Raw genomic sequence first — 18,319 nt, 5'->3', positions numbered from 1 at the left:
CAAAAAGAAAAAATGTAAGCCCGCCCACCCGCCCTATCTCTATTGTGATGATTTTTTTTTATTCGCTGTGAAGCAAAGGGGCGGAGCTTAACTGCAAAATACTTATTTCTTTACGAGAAATTAAAAATAAGTTTTTGAGTATCGTGTTGTTTAAAGATGACGATCTCTATATTACGAAAAAAAGAGAAAATATTGCCTCCCCACCCACCCTGTCGTAATTGTGATGATTTTTTTAATTCTTAGAAACTTAAAACACATCTAAAATGGCAAATTTTTGTAAAGAAATGTGGAGTTGGCAATTAGACTCCGCCCCTAGGTCTGCCAATGAATGTAAACTTCATTTCATTACTATTTAGATTGGGGCGGGTATGGGTGGTACCTAATCTTTGGCTTCTTTGTTTTAAATTTACATAGTATTCTTGGAACAACATGATACTCAAAAACATATTTTTAATTTCTCGTGGAAAAATAAGGGTTTTGCAGTTAAGCTCCGCCTTCTTGGCTCACGACAAAAAAACAAATTATCACAATTGAGATAGGGCGGGTGGGCGGAACAACATTTTGCTTCTTTTTTTCGATATGTGTAAACTTATTTCGACAAAAAGAAACTTAAAAATGATAAATTTTTGTAGTAATCAACTTAAATTCTCCACTTTTCTTCTACAACCCCTTTAAATACGACAAAAGTTGAACATCAAAGTTACTATCAAAGGCAACTTGGCAGCGGAGTTTATAAATGACAATTTTCAGCTCTAAAACCAAGGGGGCGGAGCTTAACTACAAAATAAAAAATCATGGGGCTTATATTTTGCCTTTTTTTCCTTAATATACATAGGCATCTTTTCACAAGAAGAAACTTAAAACATGTTTAAAATGGTACATTTTTGCAGGGAAATATGGATTTTGCAATTATGAGCCGGAGCCTAATTGCAAGATCGATGTTATTTATACACATTTTCCATTTTAAACATGTTTTAAGTTTCTTGTTGTGAAATGAAGTCTACACATATTAAAACAAAAAGAAAAAATGTAAGCCCGCCCACCCGCCCTATCTCTATTGTGATGATTTTTTTATTCGCCGTGAAGCAAAGGGGCGGAGCTTAACTGCAAAATACTTATTTCTTTACAAGAAATTAAAAATAAGTTTTTGAGTATCGTGTTGTTCAAAGATTGCTATCTACATTACGAAAACAAAGAGAAAATATCTGCGATGCCATCATTATTATTTTAGAAATAAATTTCATGGCCCACTAGAGTTAACAGATTTTTTCGTGCAATAATAACTAATACATAAACGACGCAAAGGAACGAAGACAACAAAACACAGAGATTAACAAAGCTCAATTTAGTAGAGTGGAATGCGTTAAATGAATATGGTCGAACGATTACACCAAAGCATCTCGTATTTCATAAAATATTTCTGCTGCAGGGAGATTAAATTTTTCACCAAATTATGAATTATGATAGTAGTTTTGAAATTTAAGTACTATTAAAACTTATATGGGTTGCTAAAGACTTGAAATATATTAATATAGATTTTTAAATTGAAGTAGATTGAAATGAATATTACAACAACACATTTCAACAGTAACTAAGTATGCGAACGTTTCTCCTTATGATATATCTTCGTTTTTCCGAAAATTGCTTACTAGACGAATGATTCTAAATTCCATACCATATGACTGCGTTCACCTTGGAATGTATTCGAGAGGGTTGATGCATCTAATTTCAGGGAAACTGAAGAGCGCCTCTCTTGGCTCTGAAAGGTTTTTGAATGGCGAGCGATTCGAATCTTAAATCTGCCTTGGTCTAAAAGTATCAGGTGTTGACTTGAAGTTCAAGAGACCCTTTTTAGCATACCTCGCTGAACACCTTATCCAATATCGATATAAAAATTTTTCACTTAAATAAATTGTATCCTCTATAAGCAAATTTTACACATCCTTTTGAGACACTAGGCCCCACACAAACCTAATTTTGTTTTACTACATCCAGTAAAAACCGTCTAAAACGTCACACAGAAGACGTTTATTTCGAGCAACCCGTAGCGGAACAGTGGCTTTTTAATTTAACGGGAGACGTGATCGACATAGGAGGAGATGTTGGATCTATACAAGATAACACAGGGGAGGAAGATGACCCAGAATCGGACGGTATTGTGGAGGAGAAGGCCACGTCGTCCTTACACTTAGGTTGGCGTCGGGAACAATTAGAAGATGAAGAGCTGGGATACTTTTACGACACAGCTTGGTCAGCTGACTCACCGATAAGTAAAAAATCTACAAAATTGGTGTCGCTTTTATGACAAGAATAAACATTTTATAGCTCGCAAACCGGGAGGGTCTTTGTTGCCTCGCAGATGGCTAGAAATTGCGGTTGCCGTGGACCATACATTGATTACCTTTCACGGGAAAGACAAAGTAGAACAGTACGTGCTAGCGCTGTTGAATATTGTAAGTGTCATTCATGGATAGCAATTTTAAATAGCTTAAAAGCATGTGTGCTTGCATGCTAAGGAAGTGATGTAAGTATTTTAAGGAAAATTGATTACTTGATCGTTACAGTTATTTCAAGTGAGTCATTCCATGAATTCTCGGTAAATGGGGTCGCTCGAAAGTTAATAATTTTGTGTAAATTTTTCAATTATTCAACAGCAGCAAAGTTTCCTGTCTAGTTTTAATCGTTAAAATTTATTTTACGACTTACATTTATCGTCAAAGTTTAGACATATATTACACACTGTATCCCTATATGTTATAAAAACACAAAACACAAAGGAAAATGGAGAACGAATTTTCTAGTCTTTTATGTTTTCTTGACATTTAACAGCCTGAAGAATTTGAAATTGTCGACCTTGTGTTTTCGTCTGTCGATCGACAACGTCTCAGATGCGTTCTAAATTTACTAGACTAAATTTTTGTTTAGAAATGTTTAAAATTTGTTTATTTGAGACAATAGAGAGGTTAGGTCAGGTCAGATCACATCAGGTCAGGTCCAATCAGGTCAGATCAGGTCAGGTAAGATCAATTCAGGTCAGGTCAGATCAGGTAAGATCAAGTCAGGTCAGGTTAGGCCAAATCAAGTCAGGTCAGAATAATAATGTAGTAATGTTTTAATGCATAAACATAAAGAATAGTGCATGTATGTAGGTATCTACATATTTTTTATAATACCTATATTTTGACGAGACATTTACTCATGCAGCTATTTTGTCGAAGCTACATTGTCCTGACGCTATTTTGTCGTGAGCTGTTTTGTTGGGAGCTATTTTGTCGGACTATTTTGTCTAGGTATGAAAACAGAAATCGTTCTTTGTTTTAATCTTGACTATTAGGTTTTGTTGGATTATACTAATACATACATGTTTTAAGTTTATTGTTGTCGAAATATGTCTACTCATACTAAGAAAAAAAAGCCAAAATATAGCCCTGCCCACCCGCCCTATCTCAATTGTGATGATTTTTTTTATTCGTTGTGACCAACGGGACGGAGCTTAACAGCAAAATTCTTATTTCTTTACGAGAAATTAAAAACATGTTCTTGAGATTCATGTTCTTCAAAGAATACTATGTAGGTATATTAAGAAAAAAATAAAATCAAAGATTAAGCCCTACCCATACCAGCCCGATATCTATTCTCAATTGTGATCAATTATTCATTCGTTGTCAGATCGAGGGGCGGGGCTTAATTGCAAGATCCATATTTGTCTACAAGAATTTACCATTTTAAACATGTTTTAAGTTTCTTATTCTGAAAAGACGACTACGTATATTAAGAAAAAAGGCAAAATATAAGCCCCGCCCCTCGCCCTATCTCAACTGCGATGAAAAAAAATTCGTATTATTTCTCTACAAGAAATTACCATGTAAGACATCTTTTTGAGTATCGTGTTGTTCACAAAATACTATGTATATTAAGAAAAAATTAAAGCCAAAAATTAAGCTCCACCCATACCTGCCCTGATCTAAATAAAAATGAAGTTTTCATTCGTTGGCAGATCTAAGGGCGGAGCCTAATTTCAAAATCCACATTTCCTTACAAACGTTTACCATTTTGAAGGTGCTTTAAGTCTGTAATAATAAAAAAAATCATCACAATTGAGATGGGGTGGGTGGGTGGTAGTTATATTTGCGTTTGTTTCTTAATATACGTAGTATTCTTTGAACAACACGATACTCAAAAACATGTTTTTAATTTGTTGTAAATAAATAAGTATTTTGCAGTTAAGCTCCGTCCCTTTAGTTCACGGCGAATAAAAATTCATCACAATTGAGACAGGGCGGCTGGGCGGGCTTACATTTTTTTTTATTTAATATGTGTAGACCTCTTTTCACAACATGAAACTTAAAACATGTTTAAAATGGAAAATTTGTATAAGGAAATATCAATTTTGCAATTAGGCTCCGCGCCATAATTGAAAAATCCATATTTCCTTGCAAAAACCATTTTAACCATGTTTTAAGTTTGTTGTTATGAAAAGATGGATATGTATATTAAGAAAAAAAGGCAAAATATAACCCCCGCCCACCCGCCCTATTTCAATTCTGATGATTTTTTTTATTCGTCGTAAGCCTTTTTTTAAAATGCAGAATGTTAGTGTAAAATATCACTAGCTTTTGTCGTACCTTGTATTTTTCTGCGTTTTTTACTTCCTGAACATAAATAAGCTAAAGGAAGAAATGGGTTTCGGGTTTCCGCTTGTCTGTCTGCTCTCCGTGGCGATTTTTGTTAGTCAGATTATTTTCGAAACTACCGGACCGATTTTTGCCAAATTTTACATGTGTATTACGAATATCATGTAAAACACCAACTAACTTCGTCGTTTTAACATAGTTCTATACGTGTAGTTTATGAATCCATGTTGAGTTTTTACCCGAAACGTCTAGATTTTTGGAAACAAAATCAAAATTATATAAAATTGTGCATTTTAATTTTGAATCTGCAAAACCGAACGCTTTGAAATCTTGCAGATGTTTTAAAGTTAGCATAAGCAAGGTAAATTTTTAATCAAAACATATTTGCATATCCCCTCCAAAAAATTGATGACCTCACCCCAAAATCTTACCGAATAAATCCTACCTAAAATGTATAAAATATGATGAGCCTATACTTGTGGTTTATCACTGTCTTCATATTTTCATTTATCCTCTCCTAAAAAATTCATGACGTCATGTCAATATTTTGTCGAATAAGTCCTCTCTGAATTATGCAAAATATTATCACTCTATCGTCGTGATTTCTCAGTGCATTAATTTTTTTTATATTTGTTTACGCAGGTGGTTCAAAAATAATAATAACCTTTATTTTCAACAGATTAAAATAATCCAATTACAGAAAATATAAACCAAAATAAACTTAATTTACAGTCAAGAGGTATTGAATGAATCAATTTATGTTATTGATAAAATCAAGGACTCCATTTTCCCGCAAATTTGGGAATACAATCAAACAATTTTGTAAAGTAAAAACTCATTTGCAACATACGCGTAGCACGCTTCTTTATATTTTTTTTAAATTACATATTTACATATGTTTATTTCAACTTATAGGGGTTCTCATAAAAAATAAAATTCGCAAATTCCGATTTTATAATGTTTCTAAACTGCTGGATATATTCTATTATACTTCAAGGATGAGGGAAGTTCTATCGAAACAACTTTCGACCAATGTTTTTAAGTAAAAACAATCGAACGTTAATTTATAAAAGCTTACTGTAAAATTTGGATTTCTAACTTCTCAGAAGTAAGCTAAGAAAGTTTTGTAATAGGGTCCATAAGTAATTGGCTATTTTCATGTTTTCTCGATGTTTCATGGCCCCTAGGTACAATATCTTGTTTTTGTCTGCCTGTCCTCTGTCTGTCTTCTAGATGTCGTCTGTCAGTCATCTGTTTGTATCGATGTTTACTAGAAAAATAATCTCCGAAACTACTGAAGCGACTGTAAAACCCTAACCAAAATTTGTCTAAATATCCCCAACAACATTTTGATAACGTCACCTAAAATTTTTCGCTATAAATAACATAAATTTTATAAAATAACATACTCCTGTAGTTGTAGTTTATGAATCCGCCTACAGTTTTTCCTTTAGACACCCCAGCTTACCAACTCCCGGTGGTGTATTGGTTAGCGTGTCCTGAATGTTTAATTACCTTATGTGGGATTATTTTTCTTACAATATCTATATTTTGTCATAAAAAAATCCAAAACGAAATTTTATAATTTTTCTAAGAAGTAGGATTTCTTCGACTGTACTCTAGGAACTAGGGAAGTTATTATTGAATTTTTAGAACAGATGAATGACGCTAGATAAATTCTAACTACTGATTCGATGCTGCTGAATGTTATGATGACGTCATTTTGTTAGCGGGAGGAAAAAGTATAATAAATTTGATATAAAGTAACTTCAATCCCATTATAACTATTACTAGAATTTAAGAAAAAATATACTAACACTAGTCACACATGGAGAGGTCGAACCTAAAGCCTTCCCATTACTAGCAAGCACTGTAACCCACTGAGTTAGTGAGCAGTCAGTCAACGTCCCTCTTATATTACTATAAAATGTTACATGTTTTTGATTTCTTTTGCGAAAATATAGGATAAAAAATCAAGGCGGATTTATAAACCACAAGTACAGCAGTATAGTAATTATTTTAGAAAATGTAAATAGCGTTTAGGGCATTCCATATGTCATTTAAAAACTTTTAAAAACCGGAAACGATAGGTAATGCCCATGCAGGTTACAGTGCAACATATTATTTATAAAAACTGTTAAAGTGTGATGATAAATTAGAGATAAAAAAATTAATCTGTGGTGTCAGGCATGCAATTCATCCAAAACTGAGTTTCAAGACTACGAATATTTTTTTTCTCTGACATCATATCTTGACACCTTCTACATAAATAATACGTTGCATTACCTCGACAAAGTAGCCCGGAACAACACAGTCCCGATAAAATCTCCCCGACAAAATAGCTTCACGACAGGCTATCATAAGTGACTAGTCTGCAAATGCGTAAAATGCAAACAATTGTTCGTTAATTCGCAGTTTCGTTTTTTATAAAAATAAAAGTGTATTGTGTGCATAAGGATAAGGGAACTTGCCCTTTCCTCAGACACCTATTCATTCCCTCCAGGCATTCTTTTTCACATTCTTTCGCATACTTCTGGCAGTATTCTGTCAGGACCTGATGCCTTGCCCTTCTTCGTGCTCGGGAAATAGCTTGCGGGCCTCCTCCATAACGTTCTCACCACATGCAATGTTACACCCTTCTCCGCATACATTCCTATCTACCTCCTAGCATACTCTCTTCCACGCCTTTTCCTTCGATGTTTAGATCATGATTTTTAAATCCTTTTTCTTGTGTTTATATTCTCTATCGCCAATTCGTTTTCTCATCTGGCACCATACCCATTCCCTTCTCTTTCTCAAACATTCTTTTCTTTTATTTGTTGTCTCATCCGTCCGCCAATACACTCCTTTCCCCTTTCCCATTTTCGTCCTCTTTTTTTAATACCGTATCACACGTTTCATGTAACACTCTTGTAGTCTCACAAACCAAATCTTTCCCTTTGTTTATCGTCTTCACTCTCTCCTTCATCACCTCGGCCAGTCTTTCCAATTTCTTATCTACGACTCTTAATCCCCAATCCTTCCTTCTATTATCTCCTCTCATACATTCTACAGTCGCACCTAGCACCCATACATTATCCTGGTGATCACTGATATTTTCCTATTCTAGGACTCTCGATTCTTTCATTCGTCTAACCACCCCTTCGGTACTGAGGTTCAGGTCGATATGCGACTTCTGAGAGCCTCACAATTATCTTATCACTCACCTTACATCTCTCAGCCATTCAGTCCTCAAGTATACTACCTCTTAAATCATTCACTAGGGGAGCCCCACAGGGGTAACTTCGCGATGAAGTCCCCTGCGAGCACCACCTCCGTCTCTCATGTATTCATGCGTTCGTCCAGATCATCAAGAAACTTTCTATATGTAGTAATACCACTACTGGAAGAAATATAACATCCAAACGGCACTCATTCCTTAAATTGTACCCACACAAAACCTTCTCCCTTCCCATACATCACTCCCTTTTCATGCCCTCCACCCTTTCACTCTTTTGTGTTCGGCTCTGACATTACTATTACATTCGCTCTTACCTCTTGATCGGTCATCGACATTACATCCGTCACCACTACTTTTCTTTGTACATTCATCTGTAGTGCAATCGTCTCCTTATTTATCTTTCATACCGTGCCTTATTTGTTTTTTTTTTAAGTCGGTATCTTCTCCCCAGTTGTTAGGTTCCTCGCCTTCGTTACCATCTGTTTATAGCCTAGGAAAACCATTATTTCTGTTCTGTGGTCTTCTTCATTGCAAAGGTTGCCCTTTGGCTTGTTCTTACATCCTTTCACGTTTTACCTTCGTGTCCCATCTTGTGCACCACGGTGAGTTAAGTATCCTTGGTTCTCCGCCTCAGCCACTCCATGCCTATTCTTCTCTTACTTATCAACTCGTTTGCCTCTGTTTTCACTGTCGTAACAAAGGCAATTTTTTTCCGGATTTGTTTACCTTCTCCGATATTCTTACATTTGTGTCCTAGGGGGAATGTTTTTCTCTCGGTTCTTCAGTGAGTACTTCATCTCTTCTTCCATTACGGTAGGGTCTAGGTCTGTTAATATCACTGTTTTCTTTCTCTTTCTTCAGAAACTGTTACTTTATCTTTCATTGCATCCTTGAGGTTTTCTCTAAATTTCTTTCTGTTTTCCTGTTTTGCTCCCCTCACTTTCAGTTTGACTGTCCCTTCTTCGTTTCTTGTTATGCTGTCTGGTGCGGCCGTGGTGAGTTTCGAAAATAAAAGAAGTGGACTGTATTTTTGTATTTTATTGTCCACACAGCTGGACTGCTACCTAACGAATGACAAAAAGAATTTTATACAAAATAAGAGAGGGGACTTGTCCGTCCACCCCTTATGGCACGAGCCACAGATAGATGCGGCCGCCAAGGTCCGCCGCCGACAAAGCAAGCCGCCACAAGGTGCGGCCGCCGGATTGCTGCTGCCCGACAAAGAGTGCCGCCGACAGGGAAGCTGTCGGTGACACAAGCCGTACCACTGTCTACTGTAACTTTACCTGTTTTCACTTCTTCCTTCATGCTACGTATCATTTCTGAATATGTTACCTCTTAGTTAGCTTTGACGATTACTGTTTCCACGTCGCTTATATCTTCCTTGTCTGTATATATACAGACTTTTGTATACGTATTATGAAAGATCGCCACCATCATGTTTCTTAGTCTCTATACAGTGTACCCCCTTCGGGTGGTGGATCGCCACCCATTTTGCATGTGTTGTTTCCTCTTTTAGTTTTCGAACCATCCCCCACATGTCTTCTTCGCTACTCTTCCCACATATTCTAATGATCTTTTTGTTCCTATATTCTTCGTTTCCGCTAGACCTTCGTTTACTCGTCTGTTTAAGTATCTCGTAATCTTCCGTTGAGTGAACCAACTCCGGGTATCTGGTCCTATACATTCCCTGTTCCATATTTGGGTCTTCCAGTCCAGTGTCCTTTGTCCCCAGGGGGGTGTTCCCCTTTCTTACCTCTCTATTAGTGTATAGGATGTCGTCCCAATCTTGTTCGGTTATCCCTTGCCACTTTTGGTACGTGTCAATTCCTTCGATAGTCTCTATTCTTTTTCTTCGGGTTAGGTCTTCTCTCTCTTTCTGTAACTGTTTTATTTTTTGTTCTGCTTCTCCAAGTTTTCTCTTCTAGCTCCGCTATTTTGTTCTCCAGTCCTTCTATTTTGCTTTTACTCTCCTCTTCATTGCTGCTAATGTTTACTTAGTTTTCTATATGATATGTGATTTTTTCTATTGTTTTCCACTTGTAGGTTTCTAGTTACTTTGTTTATTGAAGCTCTACTGAATACACTCGGGTTCCTATTAATTTTTTGTGATAGTTTCTTTAACCTATTTGGCGGGTTGTATGTTTTCTTTATATTATTCTCGGACTCCTGTGACCTAACCTGACCTAGCTTGACCTGACCTGACCTGACCTGACTTTTTTTCCCAAGGGGAGGAGGGGAAACCTTCAAAAGGCTCCCAGCGGGAAAATATTCCGTTCCGCGGGGGAGTGTGGGATTCTGACCTCACCAAAACCCCTCCCCTTTACTTCTAGGCCCTGGTACCGTTTATCACTTATCATCAAAGGGCTGCGTCAAATTTCTTATCTAGAATCTTCTACCTTCCGCGTCCGGATAGGAATTGGCACATTTGGTAGCTTACTTAACGTTTCCAAATAGCCTATGTATCCATCTTCCCTTCGTGGTGCTTTCCCATTCCTCTTGTCGTTTGATGAGGGTTATTTCCCGAGATTTAAGCCTTCAGTTTTGTGAGTTATCGAGTCTATGTATAGCTCTTTTCTTTCTTCAGCTAGTATATGTATCGAGGTCATTCCTGCAATGACTATGGCTGCGTTATAGTAGATCACTCTAAAGGCTCCATATATGCGTAAGGCCATTACTCGTTGGGTGGATTTCATTATATCCTTATATTTTTTAATTTGCATCGCTCTTTGCCAAATCGGTGCTTCATAGAGTAAGATCGATTGTACCGCCATTTACAGCATTTTTCTCTTTCTCATTTTCAGTCCTCGTATATTCGGTGTTAAGCACTCCACAGCTCTTGCAGTTGCCCTAGCTTTTTTTTGTTACGGTTAACACATGTTTACCCAATGTCAATTTTCGGTCGATAACCATCCCAAGGTATTTGATGCTTCCACTAGGTATTATTTTGTGTTCTTCCAACCCGAATTTTATATATTCTGTTTTCCTCTTGGAATTAAATATTATTGCCTCTATTTTTTCGTTGGCAATTTGCAGTTTGTTGATGGTCATCCATAGTTTGACCTTTCTTAAGGTTACGTTTCCTTTAGACATCAACTGTTCTTTTGATTGCCACAGCTAGGTCGTCGGCGTAGCATATCAGTGTGGTTCCATCAGGGACATCGATTTTCATGATGTCGTCATAAGTATAGGATGTTCCCTAAGGTCGGACCTATCACCGATCCTTGTGGCACTCCCTTTCCTATCTCCAATATGGAGTGTTTTTATCTATTTGTACTTTCCTTTTGTTAAGATAGTTTTGATGGTGTTCACTAAATATTCGGAAATTTCTCTTTTTTGTAGTTTACCGATTATCAATTTCCAGTCCGCTGTATTCAATGCGTCTTGGACGTCTATCAAAATGAGAGCACACCATTCCGGTGTGCCGGTTTTATTATTTCATTTTGCGATCCTTATCACTTTTTCTATGCATATTGGATTTCTTGCAGCCCACCCCCCTCATTAATCTTTTCATTTAGCCTTTTCTTAATCAGATTTTCATAAACTTTGCCCAGAGAGCTGACAAGACACATTGGTCTATATATACTTCTTTGGTTGTTTCCTTGACTGCCTCTTAGGTTTTTCTATTGGTACTAGTTTTGTTTTCTTCCATATATCCGGGAATTTATCCATTCTCAACACGCTATTGAATAATTTTTTGTAGAAGTTGACCTCGCCGATTCTTTGATAATCTCTGGTGGAAAGATGTCTGGTCCTGGGGCCTTACCTAGTTTTATCTTAATACAAGCATCTGTAGGTAAGCGAAGAAAAATGTTGCTGCGTCGGTGGGAATCCACACGCCCCCCGCTTGTCGGGCAGGTATCCTGACCACTAGACCACGAGGCCGCTTACCTTTCTTCGCTTACTACTACTTATTATTGTGTCGCCACACATCTATAATTTCTTGTATTTGGAAGAGTTTGTGGTTCGCGGAGATCTACATCCAGGCAGTCCTTCGTTTTCAACACAAAGAGTTCTTTAGAGATCCTTGTACTCTCCGCCTAACCTGACCTGATCCATTTTAACAGATCACAGGTTACAAAATAGGTGGTTCACAAATTCTAGAATGCAGTAATCTTTGATTAATGTGATATTACAGACATAAAAATTGTTTCTAAAAAAACGCCGTGACATGCACAAGGTATGGCGACTTTCGTTTGAAAACTAACAATATAAAAAGCAAAATTTACCCATTTTAACGTCAGTTTGTTAAAAATTCTTACAAAATAATAAAAATGGAAGTTTAGAAATGTTACTTATTAATTAATTTACTAAATTGGTTAATTTTCTATACCACTGTATATAACGAAAACTTAAAATTTTCATAACGTTTGAATAACAGTAAAGTTGCAAATTAAACAAAACTATTTTAGTTGTAAAGTTATCTTAGGTTACATTTTGTATGTGCCAATTTAAACTTCATAATCAGCGCATGGAAACAATTTCCTAGAATTCGTGGAATGACCCGGGAACTTTTAGCCCATTACCCGAGCTTGATTAACTTTAGTTCATGTTTATTTGCTAGGGAAACAAGTTCCTCAATAATCGTTCCTATGCGGTCAACTGCCGATTAAAATTTAATCATACTCGATGCAAACACACTTTTATGTTATCATTCCTATGACAAAGTCGTAAAATTTGTTGACTTTGTCACTGTTGATTGCTCGCAATGCCCAAACTGACTCTTTCAGGTTTTGGATTAATAAGAGTAAAACTGTAGAAAAAGCAATGGACTTTTTTGTAGTTAATTTATTATCTGCTTGTTTACGTGTTATATATTTATTTTAGGGTTAACGAGAAAAAAATTATTGCTCGGAAATACGAAAACAATTAGGGTTGTAGTCCATTTAATAAACTGATAACGTCATTCCCAAAAATCATTAATTAAATCTTTATTAAAAATTTCGCCTTGATATATGCTGTTCATACTTCAAAAGTATTCTTTCATTTTTCTGTAAGTTGTAGTATTTTGAAATTTCTAAATCACAAATAAACTTTTCAAAATACATGTTTGGATCTGAAATCATTTTTGGTTGGACTTGTGCCCGATTTCTATCGATTGTCAATATTAGTTTTCCACGAAGTTTCCCACTCTGTTTTATTTTCAGTCCATGATATTATCAACACAGTAAACTTGAAAAGTTTAGGGACCAAGTTCAACAATAGCCACTGCAAGTGGTTCTAAAATTTTTAAAATTGTTCGCTTACATTTTTCGCGACTTACTTCAGTTATTTCAGCTAAATTAAACATTCAATTTCAAACACATTCTTAATATTTTTAGTTAAAGTTTTAACTTACGCACATTCGTAGCCTGCAGACTTTAATAATTTTAATTAATCAAAATTGTAAATCAGTTGATGTAGCTCCAACGCTGTTACAAGTTTTATGTTTAATATTTTCAGCGAACTCTGCCCTTAATAACGTTTTTTTTTTCAAACTGACCTTCAACGACGATTTAATTTTAAAATAAATGAGAAATTACGTCAGACGGTTCATCTACAAAGTGCATCCATTTAGACATTAAAAATTTGTGAGTCGGAAATTTCGTGTGTATTTTCCAATATTTAGTCTAACACTGAACAAACAAAAATTTTTATTAAGTAAATAAAAATCCATGTTCACATCAGCTCACGCATATTAAAAACAAAGGTATCCTATTCTCCATTTAGATCTTCTAAATGAAAATGGAAAATAAAAATACACATTAAAGCAGAGTAAATTCAAGAAAAATATGCCAGAGAGTTCATAAATTTTAATTTCCGGGAACAAGGACTATAAGTGCGTTTGTTATGTAAATGAGTCAGCTTTTGTAACATAAGTATAAACAAAACATTAATTGTACGAGGAAAATGCAAAAACAAAGTCGTGTTTATAATAGACATACCTTTCGAACATGTCGCAGCACTTACTTTGTGAATGACCTATATTCTACATTATACTATCAACATTAATCGTGTTGTTACTTTTACTTAAAAATATGTTCGCTGGGTATATAAGTATGTATGAATACGATTAAAAAAAATGAAACTAGTGATGGTTGTGATTTTACAGCTCCAGTTGACAAGCTGAAATTAACTGTCATGTTGACGTATTGAACATGTTCTTCAAATAATTGTAACCTCAAAACACGTCGACAGAATAACGTCCCGGAATTGCCAATTACAATTTTAATATCGCAGCCAGCACAGATTCCATTTTTTCCAATCGACGATCTACACTACTTTTCCCTTTTTTTTACTCCAACAAATCCAGCTCATATGTCGTACGTTTATTTACCACCCCAACACTCCCCTTTCAAAGGTGAACGCCATATATCAAGATCCATCCCTCGAGGCCAATATGCATCTAGTAGTGACGCGTTTATTACTTTACGAGCATCGGAAGCAATCGGTCGTACGTGCCGGTGACGCAAAGAAATCTCTCGAAAACGTCAATAGCTGGAACAACCGCCTGCATATGTCTTTAGCACGAGGGGAACGTCACCACGATGTTGCTATATGGCTGACTCGTTCAGATATTGGAGGTCCCTCAGGCTATGCTCCCGTTGCCGGGGCCTGCGATCCAAAAAGGAGTTGCGCCTTGAACCGAGATGAGGGTTTGACGAGTGCTTTCATCATTGCTCATGAAATGGCTCACATGTAAGTTTTATGAAAAGTAGTTAGATGGAAATGTTCAAAGTTGTGTTCCACATGGTGACTGCCGGTTTATTGTATCAGTATTTTGCTGATAGAGTTGGGTTTAGTTTAGGAATATAGGGGTTTTGCGTATCTAAAATAGGTCGGCATTTTACTACTTATTCAATTTTATTTATTTATTTAATAATAATAATTAGTTATCCGCATCCTAGTTTTACCGTTAAGTGTCTTCTCTAATTTTTTATTGTCCTTTAGGAACCATCCTATATTTTTAGTTCATATCTTTTTTGGTTTTCTTCTTTCGTTCTTCTTATCCCACCCCTCCATAAGTAAGACATAAGCGGGAGACTATTGTGATACTGAGTTTAGATCTAATTGCAATTTAGTTGGATAGAATAACTTTAGATCATCTGGATAGAAAGACAATCGAAAATATTGAATCTGTAAAGGTAGACAGCCCCCAGTTGACAGACATACATATATGGAAAATCGAACAAACACAAAAACCCTATACATATGTAAAATGGATGGCTGCCCCCGAGTCGCTATAAGAGTGTGGCGCTCGAACTATTTATCAATTTCATTCTAGAGCACAGCAAAATTACTACATAGATTGCGTTATAGCACGAACGGAGCTTGGGGCTTCTGGTTTTGGCTGTTCTCCTAACCACGACCGCTCCCCTCACTTCTATTCAGGATCTGCTTCTTTTGTGCAGAAGGCGCGACCGCCAGCTCGACTAGGAACCACGTCCTTCACTTTCGCCACGTGTTTCTGTGTTATCTACCCCAATTCCCTTTTAAATGATCACTTTCTATAACTCTGATATTAAACTACAACCGAACAAGTGTTAAAGTTTCAAAAGAACAATAAACAACATTAAAATTCGCCATACACTCTCGCAAAATTTTTAATCAACAAAATATTTACATGGAAAAAACTAACAAAGATTTATAAACACAAAAAAGGTCTGGTGTGAAGTAAAAACTTGTGCTGAGAAAAAAATTACATGAGATTAGGAACTGTAGGGCATGAAAATTTAGGTTCAGTTTAAATTATACAGCAAAGAAAATTACAGAGGCTAAAATTGTGAGATTCTCCTATCCTACCCCCGACTGCTCCCCGCTTCTATTCAAGATCTGCGCCTTTTGTGCAGAGGGTGCGACCGCCAGCTCGACTAGGAACCGCGCCCTCCGCTTCCGCCACATGTTTCTGTGTTATTTACCGCAATTCCCTTTTAAATGTTCACTTTCTACAACTCTGATATTAAACTACAACCGAACAAGTGTCAAAGTTTCAAATGAACAATAAACAACATTAAAATTCACCATACACTCTCGAAAAATTTTTAATCGACAAAATATTTACGTGGAAGAAAACTAACAAAGATTTATAAACACAAAAACAGGTCTGGTGTGAAGTAAAACTTGTGCAGAGAAAAAAATTACATGAGATTAGGAACTGTAGAGCATGAAAATTTAGGTTCAGTTTAAATTATACAGCAAAGAAATGTGCAGAGGCTAAAATTGTGAGATTCTTCTATCCTACCCCCGACTGCTCCCTGCTTCTATTCAAGATCTGCGTCTTTTGTGCAGAGGGCGCGACCGCCAGCTCGACTAGGAACCGCGCCCTCCGCTTACGCCACGTATTTCTGTGTTATTTACTCCAATCCCCTTTTAAATCTTCACTTTCTATAACTCTGATATTAAACTACAACCGAACAAGTGTTAAAGTTTTAAAAGAACAATGAACAACATTAAAATTCGCCATACACTCTCGAATAATTTTTAATCAACAAAATATTTGCATGGAAAAAAACTAACAAAGATTTATAAATACAAAAAAGTCTAGTGTGAAGTAAAACTTGTGCAGAGAAAAAAAATACATGAGGTTAGGAACTGTAGAGCATGAAAATTTAGGTTCAGTTTAAATTATACAGCTAAGAAAAGTGCAGAGGCTAAAATTGTGGGATTGTCCTATCCTACCCACGACTGCTCCCCGCTTCTATTCAAGATCTGCGTCTTTTGTGCAGAGGGTGCGACCGCCAGCTCGACTAGGAATCGCGCCCTCCGCTTCCGCCACGTGTTTCTGTGTTATTTACCGCAATTCCCTTTTAAATGTTCACTTTCTACATCTCTGATATTAAACAACAACCGAACAAGTGTCAAAGTGTCAAAAGAACAATAAACAACATTAAAATTCACCATACACTCTTGCAAAATTTTTAATCAACAAAATATTTACGTGGAGAAAAACTAGCAAAGATTTATAAATACAAAAAAAGGTCTGGTGTGAAGTAAAACTTGTGCAGACAAAAAGAATACATTAGGTTAGGAACTGCAGAGCATGAAAATTTAGGTTCAGTTTAAATTATACAGCAAAGAAAATTACAGATTCAAAAATTGGGAAATTCTCCTATCCTACCCCCGACTGCTCCCTGCTTCTATTCAAGATCTGCGTCTTTTGTGCAGAGGGTGCGACCGCCAGCTCGACTAGGAACCGCGCCCTCCGCTTCAGCCACGTGTTTCTGTGTTATTTACCGCAATTTCCTTTTAAATGTTCACTTTCTATAACTCTGATATTAAACTACAACCAAACAAGTGTCAAAGTTCCAAAAGAACAATGAACAACATTAAAATTCCCCATACACTCTCGCAAAATTTTTAATCAACAAAATATTTACGTGGAAAAAAAACTAACAAAGCTTTATAAACACAAAAAAGGTCTGGTGTGAAGTAAAACTTGTGCAGACAAAAAAAAATACGTGAGGTTAGGAACTGTAGAGCATGAAAATTTAAGTTCAGTTTAAATTATATAGCAAAGAAAAGTGCAGAGACTAAAACTGTGAGATTCTCCTATCCTACCCCCAACTGCTCCCCGCTCCTATTCAAGATCTGCGTCTTTTGTGCAGAGGGTGCGACCGCCAGCTCGACTAGGAACTGTGCCCTCCGCTTCCGCCACATGTTTCTGTGTTATTTACCGCAATTCCCTTTTAAACGTTCACTTTGTACAACTCTGATATTGTTCGGTCCAGGCAGGTAGACCGAAGGAGAAGGGGTGCAGCAGACTCCACCCTCTCACCCACCACCACCACTTGTAAATATGTACATTTAAATAGCATTAGATTCGAATAAATCGTCAAGCGAAAAGGTCGTGTCTCACTGAAACTATATTTATAGTTTCAACAACATCATTTTGGTCATCCATTGTGACCCCATCATTTTTTGGTCATCCATTGTGACCAACATTTGTGGTCACCCATTTGTGACCGCTGGTCCTTCGAGCAAATACAAAAACCTTCCGTTAGGTCACCCACTTATGACCTAACATTGGTACTACGAACCGAGTCGTCACAATTTCCGTCAGGTCACCCAATTATGACCAAACATTTGGTCCTTCGAGCCGGATCGTCATCCAGTGTTACGTAATCGAAGTGTCGAAGTAAAGTGGCTCAGCATCAAGTCAGACAAGTGTGGTCTGAGCTGTATTCCGCGGACAACGAGATCCAGGACACACACAAGCGAGGGTACAAGGACGTAAAGGTAGGAATCTATATCTATCTACTTTGTACTGCATTTCCTCATACGCAATAAAAAAAAAAAAACATGACTAACGAAACAAACGACGCGTTAAAAACATTAGTAACTAAACGGGGAATAATCAAGGGTTCGGTTACTCGAATTAAAACATTCGTGGATAAATTTAGGGCAGGCGATGATATCTATCAATTAAAAACTAGGCTACCGAATCTCCAAAATGCATTCAAGGAATTTGATGCCATACAGCGGGATA

The 18,319-nt window shown here is 36.6% G+C and overlaps 1 protein-coding gene across 1 annotated transcript in view; it reads left to right on the top strand.

The window, feature by feature from the left end:
- LOC135128545 (A disintegrin and metalloproteinase with thrombospondin motifs 3-like) overlaps nucleotides 1–18,319 on the top strand; it is a 59,470-nt gene that overhangs the window by 4,652 nt on the left and 36,499 nt on the right. Inside the window, exons 2-4 of the mRNA XM_064055408.1 lie at nucleotides 1,996–2,270; nucleotides 2,326–2,453; nucleotides 14,195–14,532. Coding sequence (XP_063911478.1) covers nucleotides 1,996–2,270; nucleotides 2,326–2,453; nucleotides 14,195–14,532 — 741 coding nt within the window. The remainder of the gene's footprint in view (nucleotides 1–1,995; nucleotides 2,271–2,325; nucleotides 2,454–14,194; nucleotides 14,533–18,319) is intronic.

Source organism: Zophobas morio, unplaced genomic scaffold, assembly GCF_036711695.1.
Source record: "Zophobas morio isolate AGI-343-1 ecotype UQ-CSIRO unplaced genomic scaffold, CSIRO_AGI_Zmor_V1 ptg000014l, whole genome shotgun sequence".
Taxonomy (NCBI): Eukaryota; Metazoa; Arthropoda; class Insecta; order Coleoptera; family Tenebrionidae; genus Zophobas; species Zophobas morio.
The sequence above is the reverse complement of the archived record's forward strand: the minus strand, read 5'-3'. Positions and strand labels throughout refer to the sequence as shown.